The sequence below is a fragment of the Peromyscus eremicus genome, chromosome 4 (assembly GCF_949786415.1).
Source record: "Peromyscus eremicus chromosome 4, PerEre_H2_v1, whole genome shotgun sequence".
NCBI lineage: Eukaryota > Metazoa > Chordata > Mammalia > Rodentia > Cricetidae > Peromyscus > Peromyscus eremicus.
In genome coordinates, this window is record NC_081419.1 from 49,707,839 (window position 1) to 49,722,120 (window position 14,282).

Below are 14,282 nucleotides of genomic sequence, written 5' to 3' on the forward strand. Positions count from 1 at the left end.
AAGTACAATACACATAGAAAAAGGTCTTGAGGATAAACAACAACTCATTAACTATCATTGCCTGGGAAACACATTGGGAGGTTTTTATTATTATTTCTATTACGCATTCCTGTAATTTTGCAATGTTTTTAAGAGCAGATATTATACATGTGAACGGAGAAGAAAAAACACGACTTTTTCCAAACTTCCAGCAAGGTGATCAAGAGAGCACATCCACTCTGTTCTTTTTCAAGTATGGCTTGGGGACACTAAAGGAGGCATCCGTGTTCTCTCCCTGTCCTCCTCCCCTGCATTGGTAAAGGAGATGCAGCAGGTGTGATGTTCTGCAACCCTTGCCTTTTAAGTTCCAAATTATTCTCAGCTCTTGTCTCCCAGGGATGGCTACAATTTGTAACATCCTTACATTTGACATTGCTCAATGGAGCTTATGGCTTAGTGTTTTGTGATGGATGGTCTAGTGACCACGTGAGTCTCAGCTTTCCAATGATGGTAAAAAGAAAAACATTATACCTCTTTGGAGTCTAGAGTGGGCACTTGTGTGTTTAGTGATCAATAACTATATTTTCCTGGAAACTCTCCCCCTGCTACAAATGGAAATTTTCTTTCTCCAAAAATACATAAGCAAGTGCTACTTTCCCAGGAGTCATCAGTTGAGGAGTATAGCAGATTCTAATTGCTCACACTTTTATTTAGAGCTCACTGGAGAAACGTATAGTTTTTTTGCCTGTTTGTTTGAGATGGGATGTTAGCCTGTGTTTAACAGATAGCCCATGTTTCAGAAGATTTGTTTGTGGTGTTGATCTAAGACTGCCAACGAACCATAGTTCCGGCCCACTCAGAGGAAGAGAAAGGGACACAGAGAGGAATAAGGAGGGGCTTAAAAGATGGATGGTCTTTTCAATCTGGGAAAGTGGAGAAGAGGGTCAGGTGATCGGTTCTCCATTGCTCCAGGGATCTATTAGGTTTATTCCCTAATATTTGACTCCCAAGCTTTATTTTTTTTAAATAAAACAATATAAGAAGCTGCAATATCTGGTGTCGAACGCCTGGCGAGATCACTTGGCGGTTCCCCACTGCCGTGGGTCACTAGCTTGTCCCATCAGGGGCTTTTTCTGCTGTGATTTCCCCGCAAAGACTGTACCCTGGCGCGCAGATGCGCAGTCGCTGCTGCCTGCAGGCTCTGCAGCCGCCGCCGAGTCACCCGCCGACCACTGGCTGTCATTCAGGCGGCCTGGTGCCCTTCTATGCTGTGTCCTAGCTGCCAAGGCTTCTCTCGCCCATTGCATCCACTTCTCAGGTCCCTCCCTCCCACTCACAGCGCAGCCTGGCACAAGCAGCTGGGCGGGCTTCCTGGAACACCCTCCCAAGCCGGTCTTGATGGCACAAGTGCCCGGCTGCCTTGCCACACCCCCACAGATGACCATGGCCACACCCCCACAGATGACCATGGCCACACCCCCACAGATGACCACGGCCACACCCCCACAGTTGACCACGGCCACACCCCCACAGTTGACCACGGCCACACCCCCACAGTTGACCACGGCCACACCCCCACAGTTGACCACGGCCACCATAGCTTTGCCTTTACTGTTAGTGTCAGCAGATCTGGTGAGACACTTGGGAATTCTTGAAGGGAAAATTAGATTAAAAACAAACAAACGGCCGGGCGGTGGTGGCACACACCTTAAATCCCAGCACTCGGGAGGCAGAGGCAGGAGGATCTCTGTGAGTTCGAGGCCAGCCTGGCCTACAGAGTGAAATCCAGGACAGACATCAAAACTACACAGAGAAACCCTATATATATCTTTCCCATGTTAAGAATGGTAAATATTATGATGCAAGGAATTAGGTATCTGTATGGCTCCATAATGCATGGTTTGAAAATGATAAAATTAAATGAAGGGATTAATCAACTTAGCTGAGATTAACATAATGTTGATTATAATTATTATCAGTTTGGTAATTCATGTTTTATCCTTTAAAAAGTGGTTTGATATCTATGCCAAATATGAAAAAATTGACTGCTAAGATATAATACTTGGAAAGACCTACTAATAAAACTAGCAAAATATTCACACAGAGACAGGAGTTTAGAGCAGAACCTACCACACTACTGCATTATGAAACTGAAGAGGAGTGGCCTAAGGTTATTAGAAAACCAGCCTTAATTTATCCAGCTACCATACAGGAATGACCATCAGATGATAGGCATCCCCAAGGTTATGCAGAAGTTAACTGGGATCCTACAGAAATGTTAGATTTGAAGAGATTTAAGGAAGCAGTAGTTTCATATGGTAGGCATTCACTTTTTGTGAAACAGATTTGTTAAATTCATGGCCAACTTGAAACAGATTTATTCCACAAGACTGGAAAATTTTAGTTACAGCAGTATTGGAAGCTGGTCCTCAGTTACAATGGAAAACATGGTGGAGAGAGGAAGCTAGGGCCATAGACCACTGAAATAGGGCTAGAGGTATTGAAACTGCAGTCTACAGTTGATGGTCATACCTTGGCCGTACACTGTACAGCAGCTTTGAATACTTGAGACAGGGCTAAAGAATCAGGAAAGTGGACTGAATCATTTAGAAAAATTATACAAGGCCCAAAAGAAGCCTTCACTGATCTTTTACAAAGATTGACTTCAGCTGTAAAAAGAATGATATCAGACCCAGTAGCTAGATAAATATTAAATATTTGGCTTTTGAAAATGCTAATTCAGAATGCAAAAGAGGGTGATTAAGCCTTTAAAGATAAGCTCAGCACCCACAGATAAATGGACCTAAAACACAGCTGATATTGGATCTCACATTATGATGATACTTGGATAGGAGAAGTGATTCCTAAAAATTTTAAGAAAAAATCAAAAGGTCAGATGTTTTAATTGTGGTAAACCAGGTCATCTTAAAAGGGATTGTAGACAAGGAATTCCTGAAAAACAATGTTTTTGCTAGAGATAATCCAAACAGAAGGCACCTGCCTTCTGGAATATACAGAAGGTGTGGCAAAGGCCATCATTGGACTAATGACTGTAGATCAACAAGGCACAGGTAAGGTGTTGTAGAATATTATTTTAAGGTGTGTTACTTTTGTTTATGTTATAGTTGTTTAATCTGTGAAGCTGTATTGCTTTGCCTGTCTAAAACACCTGATGGTCTAATAAAGGACAGAATGGCCAACAGTGAGGCAGGAGAAAGAATAGGCAGGGCTGGCAGGCAGAGAGTATAAAGGAAAAATCTGGGAGAAAGAAGAAGTAGCCAGAGAAGGAGGAGGACTCCAGGGGCCAGCCAGCCAGCTACACAGCAAGCCACAGACTAAGAGTAATATTTACAGAAGTAAGAGAATGGGAAAAGCCCACAGGCAAAAGGTAAATGAGATAAGTTAAAGATATGAAAAGCTGGCAAGAAACAAGCCAAGCTAAGGCCAGATATTTATAAATAAGACTAAGCCTCTACATGTGGCTTTTATTTGGGAGCTGGGTGGCAGGCCCCTAAAAAAGAGCAAAAACAAATAACAACATAAGGTAGCCCTTTGCCATCAGAAAATGCTTCAGGGGGGCTCTCACAAGCCCCCATATCAAATTTTGTTCAATCATTCCCTGTCAGTATTGGGAATCCCCTTCACAGAGCAATTCAAAGACTCAATGCCTATTGTTAAAAGCCATACTGCTCTGAATGACATAACAGCTTCATTAGATAAAACAAAAATTTCAGGAGAGACCACAAAAAAAGTATTTTGTCAAACTTCTATAAATGATTTAAGACCAAAGCTAAAAATACAAGTAAATGTCATTATGATTAAAGGTTTACTAGATATAGGCGTGAATATAACAGTAATTTCACCCAAATCTTGACATCCAGATTGGCCTCTTCAGGAGGTAAATATTCAGTGTCTGGGGATTGGAACTTTACAACAGATAAAACAAAGTACAAGGTGGGTCAAGTGTATAGGGCCAGAAGGACAGGTAGGGAAAATAAAACCATATGTGGCTAACATAGCAATGAATTTATGGGGATGTGATTTGTTATAACAATGGATAACCCAGATTAATATTCCTCCAATCTCAGAAACAAACCACAAACTAAAGTATGCTTCTGAGAGAAATATTAAAAGGTATTATCAAGAAGAGTCACCAATCTGTTCAGGTTGTACATAAGTCCAGCAAAACAGCTGCTGATCTTTCAAAGGGCCAACAGCCCTGCCTTTAAATGGTTAACTGACAGACCTGTGTGTGGAACAATGGCCTCTGACATCAGAAAATATATAGGCATTAGAAGCTGGTTCAGGAGCAGCTAAATGCACAACATATTGAAGAACCAACCAGTCCTCGGAATTTTCCTGTATTTGTCTTTAAATAGAAATAAATAAAATAAAATAAAAAGAAATTTGGAAAATGGAGAATATTAACAGATTTAAGAGCCATAAATAAAGTGATTCAGCCAATGGGCCTTCTACGGCCTGGAATTCCCTTGCCTTCTTTATTGCCTAAAGGATGGTCTATTATAATGATTGATTTAAAAGACTGCTTTTTTACTATACTTTTACAAGAACAAGATAGAAAAAAAATTTGCCTTCACAGTACCTACTTATAATAGTTCTCAACCTATTAAAAAGTATCAGTGGAAAATTCTTCCACAAGGGATGTTAAACAGTCTTACCTTGTGTCAATATTTTGTACAACATCCATTAAAATAATTCATAAATAGTTTCTTCAATCTATAATTTACTAGTAAATAGATGATATCTTACTAGCTGATTCAGATACAGATACCTTAAAAAAGTGTTTGAAGTGAAAAAATAAATGCCTTGTTAGGGATTACCAATTGCTCCTGAAAAAAATACACAGAGGAGATTCTATTAATTACCTAGGATATAAGATAGGTTTACAAAAAATTCAAACACAGAAAGTACAAATCAAGAAAGATCAATTATGAACTCTTAATGACTTTCAAAAATTGCTAGGAGATATTAACTGGCTATGGCCCACAACTCATGAACTAAGTAATTTATTTCAAAACTTACAATGTGATAAAGACTTAAATAGTACAAACTTTGGACTCATCAAAAGAGGATAGATAGTGGAGTATTTTCTCTGAATTTGCCTAATACGACTGTACTGGATATTGTAACTGTAATTCTTACTTAATAATTGTTCTTATTGCATATAGTTTCATTTTGTTATAAAGTTAATAGCTTTTCTTTTTATTTAGACAATACCTAATATTGTTCTTATTGTATATAGTTTTACTATGTTAAAATTAAAACCTGTCCGGGCGGTGGTGGCGCACGCCTTTAATCCCAGCACTCGGGAGGCAGAGGCAGGCAGATCTCTGTGAGTTCAAGGCCAGCCTGGTCTCCAAAGCGAGTTCCAGGAAAGGTGCAAAGCTACACAGAGAAACCCTGTCTCGAAAAAAGAAAAAAAAAATTAAAACCTTTCCTTTAAGACAAAAAGGGGGAAATATTGTGGAAGATTTGTGTTGTCAATCAGAGACTGCCAATGGAGCAGGCCATAAAGTTTTCTGGACGACTCAGAGGAAGATAGAGGGGCACAGAGAGGAATAAGGAGGGGCTTAAAAGATGCATGGTCTTTTTGCTCTGGGAAGGTGAAGAAGAGGGTCAAATGATCATTTCTCCATCACTCTGTGGATCTATGAGTTTTATTCTCTAATATTTGACTCCCAAGCTTTATTTTATTTATTTTAATATTTATTTATTTACTTTAATAAATAAAAATATTTATTTATTTTAATAAAACAATAAAAGAAGCCACAGTAAGCCCAGGCTGGTCTTGAACTTGCTATGTAGCCTTGAATTTCGGACCCTTCTGATTGTTGGGATTATAGACCTGAACCAAAATGGCTGGTTTTATGAACCCAGGGCTTCTTGCATGCTAGGCAAGCATTCCACCGTCTGAGCTACAGCCCCAGCTCTAGCAAAGGCACACAGCTCTGCTTAAATCTAAACAGCCTCAAGAGATGGGGAGGCTTAGAAGAGCCTTGTCTCTTGTGTGTTACTATAGTTCCACAGGCAACTCTGACCAAGGCAGGCAGCATTGTGAGAAAATGCTGATACATCATCACCACTTGCAATTTCCCATGTTTTCAAGCTGACGTTTTAAACCATGAAGGAAACACTGTTCTTGGTATGCCGGGCGCTAACTCCTTCGGGATAATGTTTTAGTTGAATTACCCCTGTCTGGTTCCATTCTGGTCTCTTTCCCCTGAAGAATGCTCAAGAAGCCCAGCGGTGGTGGCACAAACCTTTAATCCCAGCACTCGGGAGGCAGAGGCAGGCCGATCTCTGTGAGTTTGAGGTCAGCCTGGTCTACAGAGCAAGTTCCAGGATAGCCTGGGCTATACAGAGAAACCCTCACTCAAAAAACTCAATAAACAAACAAACAAACAAACAAATAAAAAGAGGAAAAGAAAAGAAAAAAGAATCCTCAAGAGAATGCAGCAAGGTATATATGTGTATAAATGTCTGGGTTCTGAAACTCGCTGAATGCCACGGGGTTGCTCAAGGAGAATGGGCTCACGGGACTTCATTTGCTTAGGAATTCTAGGACTGAGACAATACCATGAAAGATGAGGAGGGCAGCAGTGTGACCACAACTCCCTTCCCCTCTTGTCCTGGCACCCGTCTGGGTCCTGCAGGACGAGCACAAATAACAAAGAGAAACCCACTTCACAACTGCCTCACACATGGCATTGCTTTCCCCATGAAATGCGGAGCATTTACCTATTTTCTCTAAAAGTACTTCTAGATGATTCAGTAACATATACATGATTATCTCAAATAGCTGGTGGAGGACACGTTACATTCGGCCAACAAGTTTGTTAAAAGAGCACCCAGAGACCACCTGCCCAGACATAGAATTGCTCAATGCTGAACAAGGGGTCCAGACAGTACGAAGACGGGTCTCTGCAATGCACAAAGAGTATGTTTATGCGGCACTCCTGGTTCATGGAAAGAAACGCTCATTTGGCTTAAAACATATAAATAAATAAAGCATTTCTTCATCCTAAAATTGGACAAATTAAAGGGTAGGATTGGAAATGTTCTTCTCAAGCCACAGAGTAAAACGTTAAGAAATTAACCTGAAATCAAACAAACAACAACAAAAAAAAGCTAAGTTTTCAGGGGGAAATTCAGAGGGCAAAACTCAGAGGCAGGGTCAGAGAGAGAGAGAGTGAAGCAGTTAAGTGCAGACAAGGAGGCCCAGGAAGCTGTGGGGGTCTCCAGCCACCAGTTTCCCCCAGTGGATCCGGGAAGCAACTTTGGACAAGTATTAGTTCACAGGGTAGTCGGCCACTTAGCGTTACAATGTTTCCATATGTGACAAATGTGTCTATGAATCTTGTCCCTGTTTGTTTCCTGTTGCTGTGATAAGCACCAGGACCCAAAGCAACCTGGGCTGGAAAGGGTGCGTTTCAGCTTACAGGTGTACTCCATCATGAGGGTAAGTCAGAGAAGGAACTCGGGCAAGGACCTGGAGGCAGGAACTGAAGCAGGGGTGTTGGAGAAATGCTGCTGACTGGCCTGCTCCTCAGGGCTTGCTCAGTCTGCTTCCTTACAGCACCCAGGACCACCAGCTCTGGGGTGTCAATCACCCACTGTGAGGTGGGCCATCCCACATCAATCACTAATCAAGAAAATGTCCCTACAGACTTGCATACAGGTAATTTTCTCAACTGAGACTCCTCTTCCTAGATAGTTCTGAGTCTAGTTAACAAAAATCCACACAGGACAAATACCTTTGCCCCTGTGGTGATCTGAATGAGAAATGTGCCCCATAGGCTTGAGTGTCTGGACACTTGGTTCTCTGTTGGTGCGCTGTTGGGAGGGCGAGGTGATGCAGCCTTGCTGGAGGAAGAGGTAGGGCTTTAGGATTATAGAGCCTCGCCCTACTTCCTGTTCACTCAGTCCACTACCTCCTCGGTTGAAGTTGGGCGTGCTTAGCTCCCTGCTCTAGACACCATGCTGCTTGCTTGCTGCCACACATCCCCACCATGAGGGACTCTAATCTCCCTGGCACTATAAACCAAACAAACTCTTCCTTCTATAAATTGCCTTGGTTGTGAGGTTTTTGCAACAGCAACAGAAACATTACGAATACAGGCTCTTTTTACAATCTAGGTGCTGGCCTTGAACTCACAGAGATCCGCCTGCCTCTGCTTTCCAAGTGCTGGGATTAAAGGCGTGCGCCACCACCGCCTGGCTACAGTCTAGGTTTACAAAAATATCTTCATTATGGGTTATCCTAGAAAATATGTAAAGCTCTAAACTGTGCCCTTCAAAGATTTACTTTATGTCTCACAATCCCTAATGTACTGAAAACAGTATTACAGAAACTGATAGAGTTAACATTTGTTAGAAATTACATACAACTTTAGAAAAACTTGTGTGGCAGGAATCTTTTTAAGGTATTATTTCCACTGATTTTTCATTTTTATTTAAAATTGTTTTCATGCAATAAATTTTGAGCATGTTCTCCCCCCTCCCCCCAACTAAAAATATAATCATAAGAACACTACATGACTTTGTACATCATTTGCACAGCGGCCATGGTAATCTTCTTTATATCATTCTAACCTTGGTATATGTGAAGCCAAGGGAAGCATGCATCCATCTTTAATACTAAGTAAAAGAAAAGGGTGGAATGTTTAGTTTTTAAAAAGCATGCATGGAGGAATTTCTGATTTATTTTTTAGATCAGTAATCACTAACAAGTCAACATGTTTTGTTCTGTTTTAGACAGGGCCTCACTATGTCGCCCTGGATAGCTTATAACTAGCTATTGTAGATCACATGACCTGAAACTCGGAGATCTACCTGCCTCTGCCTTCTGAGTGCTGGGATTAAAGGTGTGTGCCACCATGCCCAGCAAGTCCTTTGTGTGTGTGGTGTACACATGCATGTGTGTGTACATTCCAGAGGCTGTCATATGTCCTTTTATGTCACTTTCCATGGTCTCTTATCCAACCTGGAGCTCATCACTTTGCTAGACTGGGTGCCTAGCAACAAGTTCACCAGACAATTCCCTTATACTTCATCTGCAGATACCTGTTGCCCCAATATGTTTGTTTGTTTGTTTGTTTGTTTGTTTTTTGGTTTTTTTGGTTTTTTTGAGACAAGATCTCATGTATCTGGCCTTGAACTTGTCAAATAGCTAAGAATGATCTTGAACTTAAAAGGTTACTCTTTGACAATTTCATCCATCCATCCACTCAAACAATGTATCTTGATCATATCTACCCCAACTCCCTGATCAGAGATTTCTGACGCTCCTGTCTCTACCTCCTGAGTGTTAGGATTGAAGCATGTACCACTAAGGCTTTTTTATGTGGTGTACTGGGGATCAAACCCATGACTAGACGATCACTGTGCAGGATGAGCTATACCTCTAACCCCGCCATACTGAACTTATTGCGGACTTCCTCCATAGGATTCTACACAGATCATGCATTTGTTTTCCAAGGGCTGGCTAAGCTACATTGCATGAATATATCTTCTGTTTCAGATGTTTGAAATTGGGCTTTATGCCTTCTGGTGCTTCACTAGGGATTCTAAGTTTCTTCTGCACATCTCCTAGCTCAGTGCCTGACTGTCAGGCTCCTTTGCTACCCTCTGGGGTTTCAGTTACACAGAGGACAGATATGCCACATTCAGAAATCCTCTCCCTAGAAACGATCAGAGTTTGTAAGTAAAGGAGCTTGAAGGAAGCTACAAGAATCTATTTGCCTTATAGCGCTGGAAGGCATGATGCATGCTGCTAGGGGAGAAAAATAGTCAACAGTTTTACTCAGCTGTGAACTCTGTAAGTTACAATAATGACCGGCTTGCCTGACAAGATGGACCACTGGTGCAATAATGTCATGAATGTTATGGGAGCAACCAGTCACCTTCTAATTGGATTTAAGGTCCACTCCAGAAGACAAAACACATGTATGGCACTGTTAACTAGGCCAGGCATCCATGAGTGTGTAGGTCATAGACTCTAGGGGAGAATAAACTATTACTCTGCTAAATAGACATGGTATTAAACTGCACCCTAAGATCTTATCTTTTTTTTTCTTTTTCTCTATGTAGCCCTGGCTGTCCTGGAACTCATGCTATAGATCATGCTGGCCTCGAACTCAGAGATCTGCCTGCCTCTGCCTCCTAAGTGCTGGGATTAAAGGCATGTGACACCAATGCCCAGCTCTAAGGTCTTCTCTTTATACCCAGACATTAGTGCATTTCTTAACCTTCATGAGGGGAAGTTTATTTTTATAGCAGATGAAGATTAATATAAAGACTTAGAACTGGTTAACATGCAAGAATAACAGACTGTGCTCATCCCTAAATGGGGCATTCATGTTAGATTCTCTCGCTCCCAGGCTCAGGGAATCATCTCACCAGAGAGGAGTTACGGACAGATTCTAAGAGCCGGAGGTAGTGGGTAACTGCTCTGAAACGGTGTTTTCTTGACTCAACAGGCACAACGCACACAAGAATTCACCATGTGTGCAAGGCCTAGCTAGCCAAGATCTCAACAGGGATCAGGAGGAGGTCACAGAGCCCCACCCCCAGCTGAGGGCTGGCAATGGATGGCTCCTGGGGGAGGGAGGACAGTTTTCCTCAGGGTTTCTGGCCCGGATAGGATACCTGTGCTCCAGTAGACGGCCCTACATTAATGTGCATGCTGGCGGGATTAAGTGGACTCAGTGGGTTAAAAAACAAACACAAAAAAACCCCATGAAGTTGGGAGGGAAAGTGGTGGGAGAGACGGGGACAGAGTAAGGGGGGGGGCTCGTGGGTGGTGACAGGAGTGGATTTGATCAAATCATATTATGTGCATTCTCAAACAAAAAGAAGGAGCTTGGATCAAGTGTTCTCAGACTTGAGGTTTATGATGAGTAGAAAGGGTAAACTTTAGAGCCTGTGACTTCACTTAAAGCCAAGGCAGAGGTCTGGAATGAGGACCGTCGTGTGCTGAGGTGAGGAAGGGCTTGTGCTTCCCCTTTACTCATTTCTGAACTGTCTAACTTTTCATTGAGGCTGTGAATTCTTTTCTGGCTTTTTGTTTTTGTTTGTTTGTAGTTTTGTTTTGTCTTGACGTAGGGTCTCTCTATTATGTAGCTCTGGATGTCCTGGAACTTACTATATAGACCAGGCTGCCCTTGAACTCACAGAGATCCTCTGGACTCTGCCTCCTGAGTGCTGGGATTAAAGGTGTGCACCACCATGCCGGTTCAGCATATGGAGTCTTAAAAATCAATTAGAAGACATCAGCACATTCACAAAGAATCTTATTGATCTTGACTGCATTCAAAGTCCAGGAACTGCTACACCCACAGTCTGGGCTCCTTCACCATACACATCTCGAGGTGTCATGTTCTGTGCTGAGCACTGGAGGCTACCAAGACATAGTCCATGACCGGCTGGAATCCACATCAGAACAAGGGCAGAAGGTGATAAAAATGGGCAACAGTATCATCGAAGATACACCAGCAGCCTCGCTTAACTCATACTTGACTTTCCATGGGGTTCAGCTGTGGGCTATACATGTTGACAGGGTCATCCTTTAAATGTCTAAAGGAACAACACCAGTTAATACTGCCAAGCAGGAAGTGTAATCGGGGAAAGAGAAATCCCCTGAGGATACCCACTGGAGCACATGGGTGTCTTAGCTATTCTATTCTGGAGTCTCTGCTGAGTAATTTAGGTTCAAACATAGCAAGGGGCAGCTAATCAGTTTGAGCCAAATTCTACCTTTCAACTAATTGCCGTGAAATAATTTGTGAGAGAATGGAAGACGATGCAAAGTGCTTTGTTGCACACTGAATTGTGTTCTTTTTTCCAGCCCAACTTCATGTTTCCATGCACCAAAATGTTGATGCTCTAAACACTGGAGGCCACACTTACCTGACAGTTTTCTTCCATCCTAGATGGGTGCGAGGGCGCAGAGCAAGAGCTGCGGCGGGAGCCAGCCTCTCGTGGCCAGAGCGAGCTGGCCGCAGAAGGACCGGCTGGTCGAGGCACCAGAGCCACTAGTTAACCCGGGTTCCCGCAGCCAGTCTCGCGCGCACGCGCACTCCGGTCCGGCGGCATCGGCGCCTCGGGGCTTGGGTAGCGCGGCTTCTCCAGTGGGCGGAGCTGCGAGGGCCTCTCCTGGCCACGTGACCGGAGCCAACATGGCGGCGCCCATCGGCGTCCACCTGCTCGTCCGTGGAGGTAAGCGATCGGAACACGACCGCTCCGGGGCTGCGCGCCTAGAGATGCGTCCGCGCGTGGACTTGGTACGCACGTGCGTACTTTCAGTCAGACCCACGCACGCGATACACACTGGCACGCTGCAGAAACACAGACACACGTTGGTCCACTCCTTTCCTGGACCATGTCCCTGAGTGGTTAGTCCTTGAGATTTGCGGGTCATTGCCTAAAGTTTTCTCACCCCATTTTACTTGTGTGATTAGTGTTACAGACATATATGCCGGCGACGACTGTGAAATGCGCCTGGACACTCGGTTTAGAGCTAATGTATTGGCATGTCTTTTTGAGAAACTTGTAAAATGTGATTACTCGCATGATAACTCAAGAGAACTAATGATGCCCGAGTCGTTCCAAACAGGTGCGTTCGCGTGAATCATTGTTGAATTATTATAGGTTTTGACTCTTTGCTGGAAAGAACGCCAAATTGGTTCAAGGACAGGAAAAAGGAGCACCAACAACTTGAGGGACTACTTAAGTGCCAGGCACATAGGAACAGTTTTAGGAGATAATATTTTCATGGTAATACCCAGCACTTACTGTATGCCAACTCAGATTAATTTAACACAGTCACCTTGTGTGAAAGCAGATACCTACATCTTTGTGTATGTATATGCGTATCTTAGGATATGTAAAAAGGGTTGAGTTAACATGGAATGTATCCTCAAAACATATTGTTGGGAAAAAGCAAGTTGTAGGAAAATTTCCTTGCTCTTAAAATTACATGTATTTGTTTGTCTATTTATTGTGTAAGTGTGTGCTCAAGCAGGTGCCAAGGTGTGCAATAAAGCCGTTGGAGAACTTTGGGGACTTCTCTTTCCATTACCTGGGTCCCAGAGATTGAACTCAGGTCATCCGGCTTGGTAGTAACACTTTTGCCCATTGAACAGTCTCACTGGTCCAGTTTAACTTAAAGCAACCCCCGTTTGTGAAGTCAGATACTCAGATATTCGTGTGAATGTGTGTATCTAAGTTTGTAATACATACAGAGAATGACACACATTCACAGTTTTGTGAAATAAAATACTCAGTTTTTATGAAATGCCTTTATTCACCAAAGCATTCAAAATTTGTGAAGATGTAGTATCTAACATATCTTAGAGACTTTGGCAAAGATGAGTCAATCATTATGTGTACACAGAGCATCACTTGAATGATCTTTTACATTTAAAACAACTTATTCTTAGCCTGGTGGTGGCGGCGCATGCCTCTAATCCCAGCACTTGGGAGGCAGAGGCAGGCGGATCTCTATAAGTTCAAGGCCAGCCTGGTCTACAGAGTGAGTTCCAGGACAGGCTCCAAAGCTACACAGAGAAAGAAAAAACAAAAACAAAACAAAACCCAACAACTTTGTCCTTTGAAGAATAGATTATACTTTTTTAGCCTTTGAATGTTCTTAATATGAGAAATTTCAAACACATACCGTGCGCCTAGAGACCCGTTCCTCCTCTTCCCCCAGCCACATTGCCTTCCCCAAACTGTATTATTTTAAGGTATGCCCTAGGTATATATCATTTCATTTGTAGATCCTTTTCACTGTGTATCTCTAAAAAATGAGCCTAGGGGCTGGGAGTGTAGCTCAGTGGTCAAACTCTTGGTTAACACCCTTGAGGCCCTGGTTTGGGGTTCCATCACCAGTACCACAAAAGGGGAAAAAAGACAAAAAATACTGAGAATCCCACTCACCCTCATATATATTGTATTTATTTCTAGAATTGCCATTTAGCTATTTGTTTTAAGACAGAGTCTCTTGTAGTCCGAAGTGTCCTTGAACTCCTGATCCTCCTGCCTCTACCTCCTGTGTGCTGAGATTAGAGGTGTGAACCTCAGTCCTGGGCATTTCCCCCTCTGTTTCTCAGTTCAGATTTCCCAGCCATTCACTCGTTAACTCCATCCTTTAAGGACTTGAACATGCATTTATAACAACTGTCCTAACAAGTGTCTTACGTGGGATGGCCTTGAATTTCTGGTCCTCCTGTCCTCTCCAAAGAGTTGAGATTACAAGAATGTGCCACCACACCCAGTAAACA

The 14,282-nt window shown here is 42.7% G+C and overlaps 1 protein-coding gene across 1 annotated transcript in view; it reads left to right on the forward strand.

Annotated features, from left to right (window-relative positions):
- The first annotated feature begins 12,126 nt into the window (after positions 1-12,126).
- Metap1d (methionyl aminopeptidase type 1D, mitochondrial) overlaps positions 12,127-14,282 on the forward strand; it is a 69,982-nt gene continuing 67,826 nt past the window's right edge. The window contains exon 1 of the mRNA XM_059260685.1: positions 12,127-12,216. Within this exon, the coding sequence (XP_059116668.1) occupies positions 12,177-12,216 (40 nt within the window). The 5' untranslated portion in view covers positions 12,127-12,176. The remainder of the gene's footprint in view (positions 12,217-14,282) is intronic.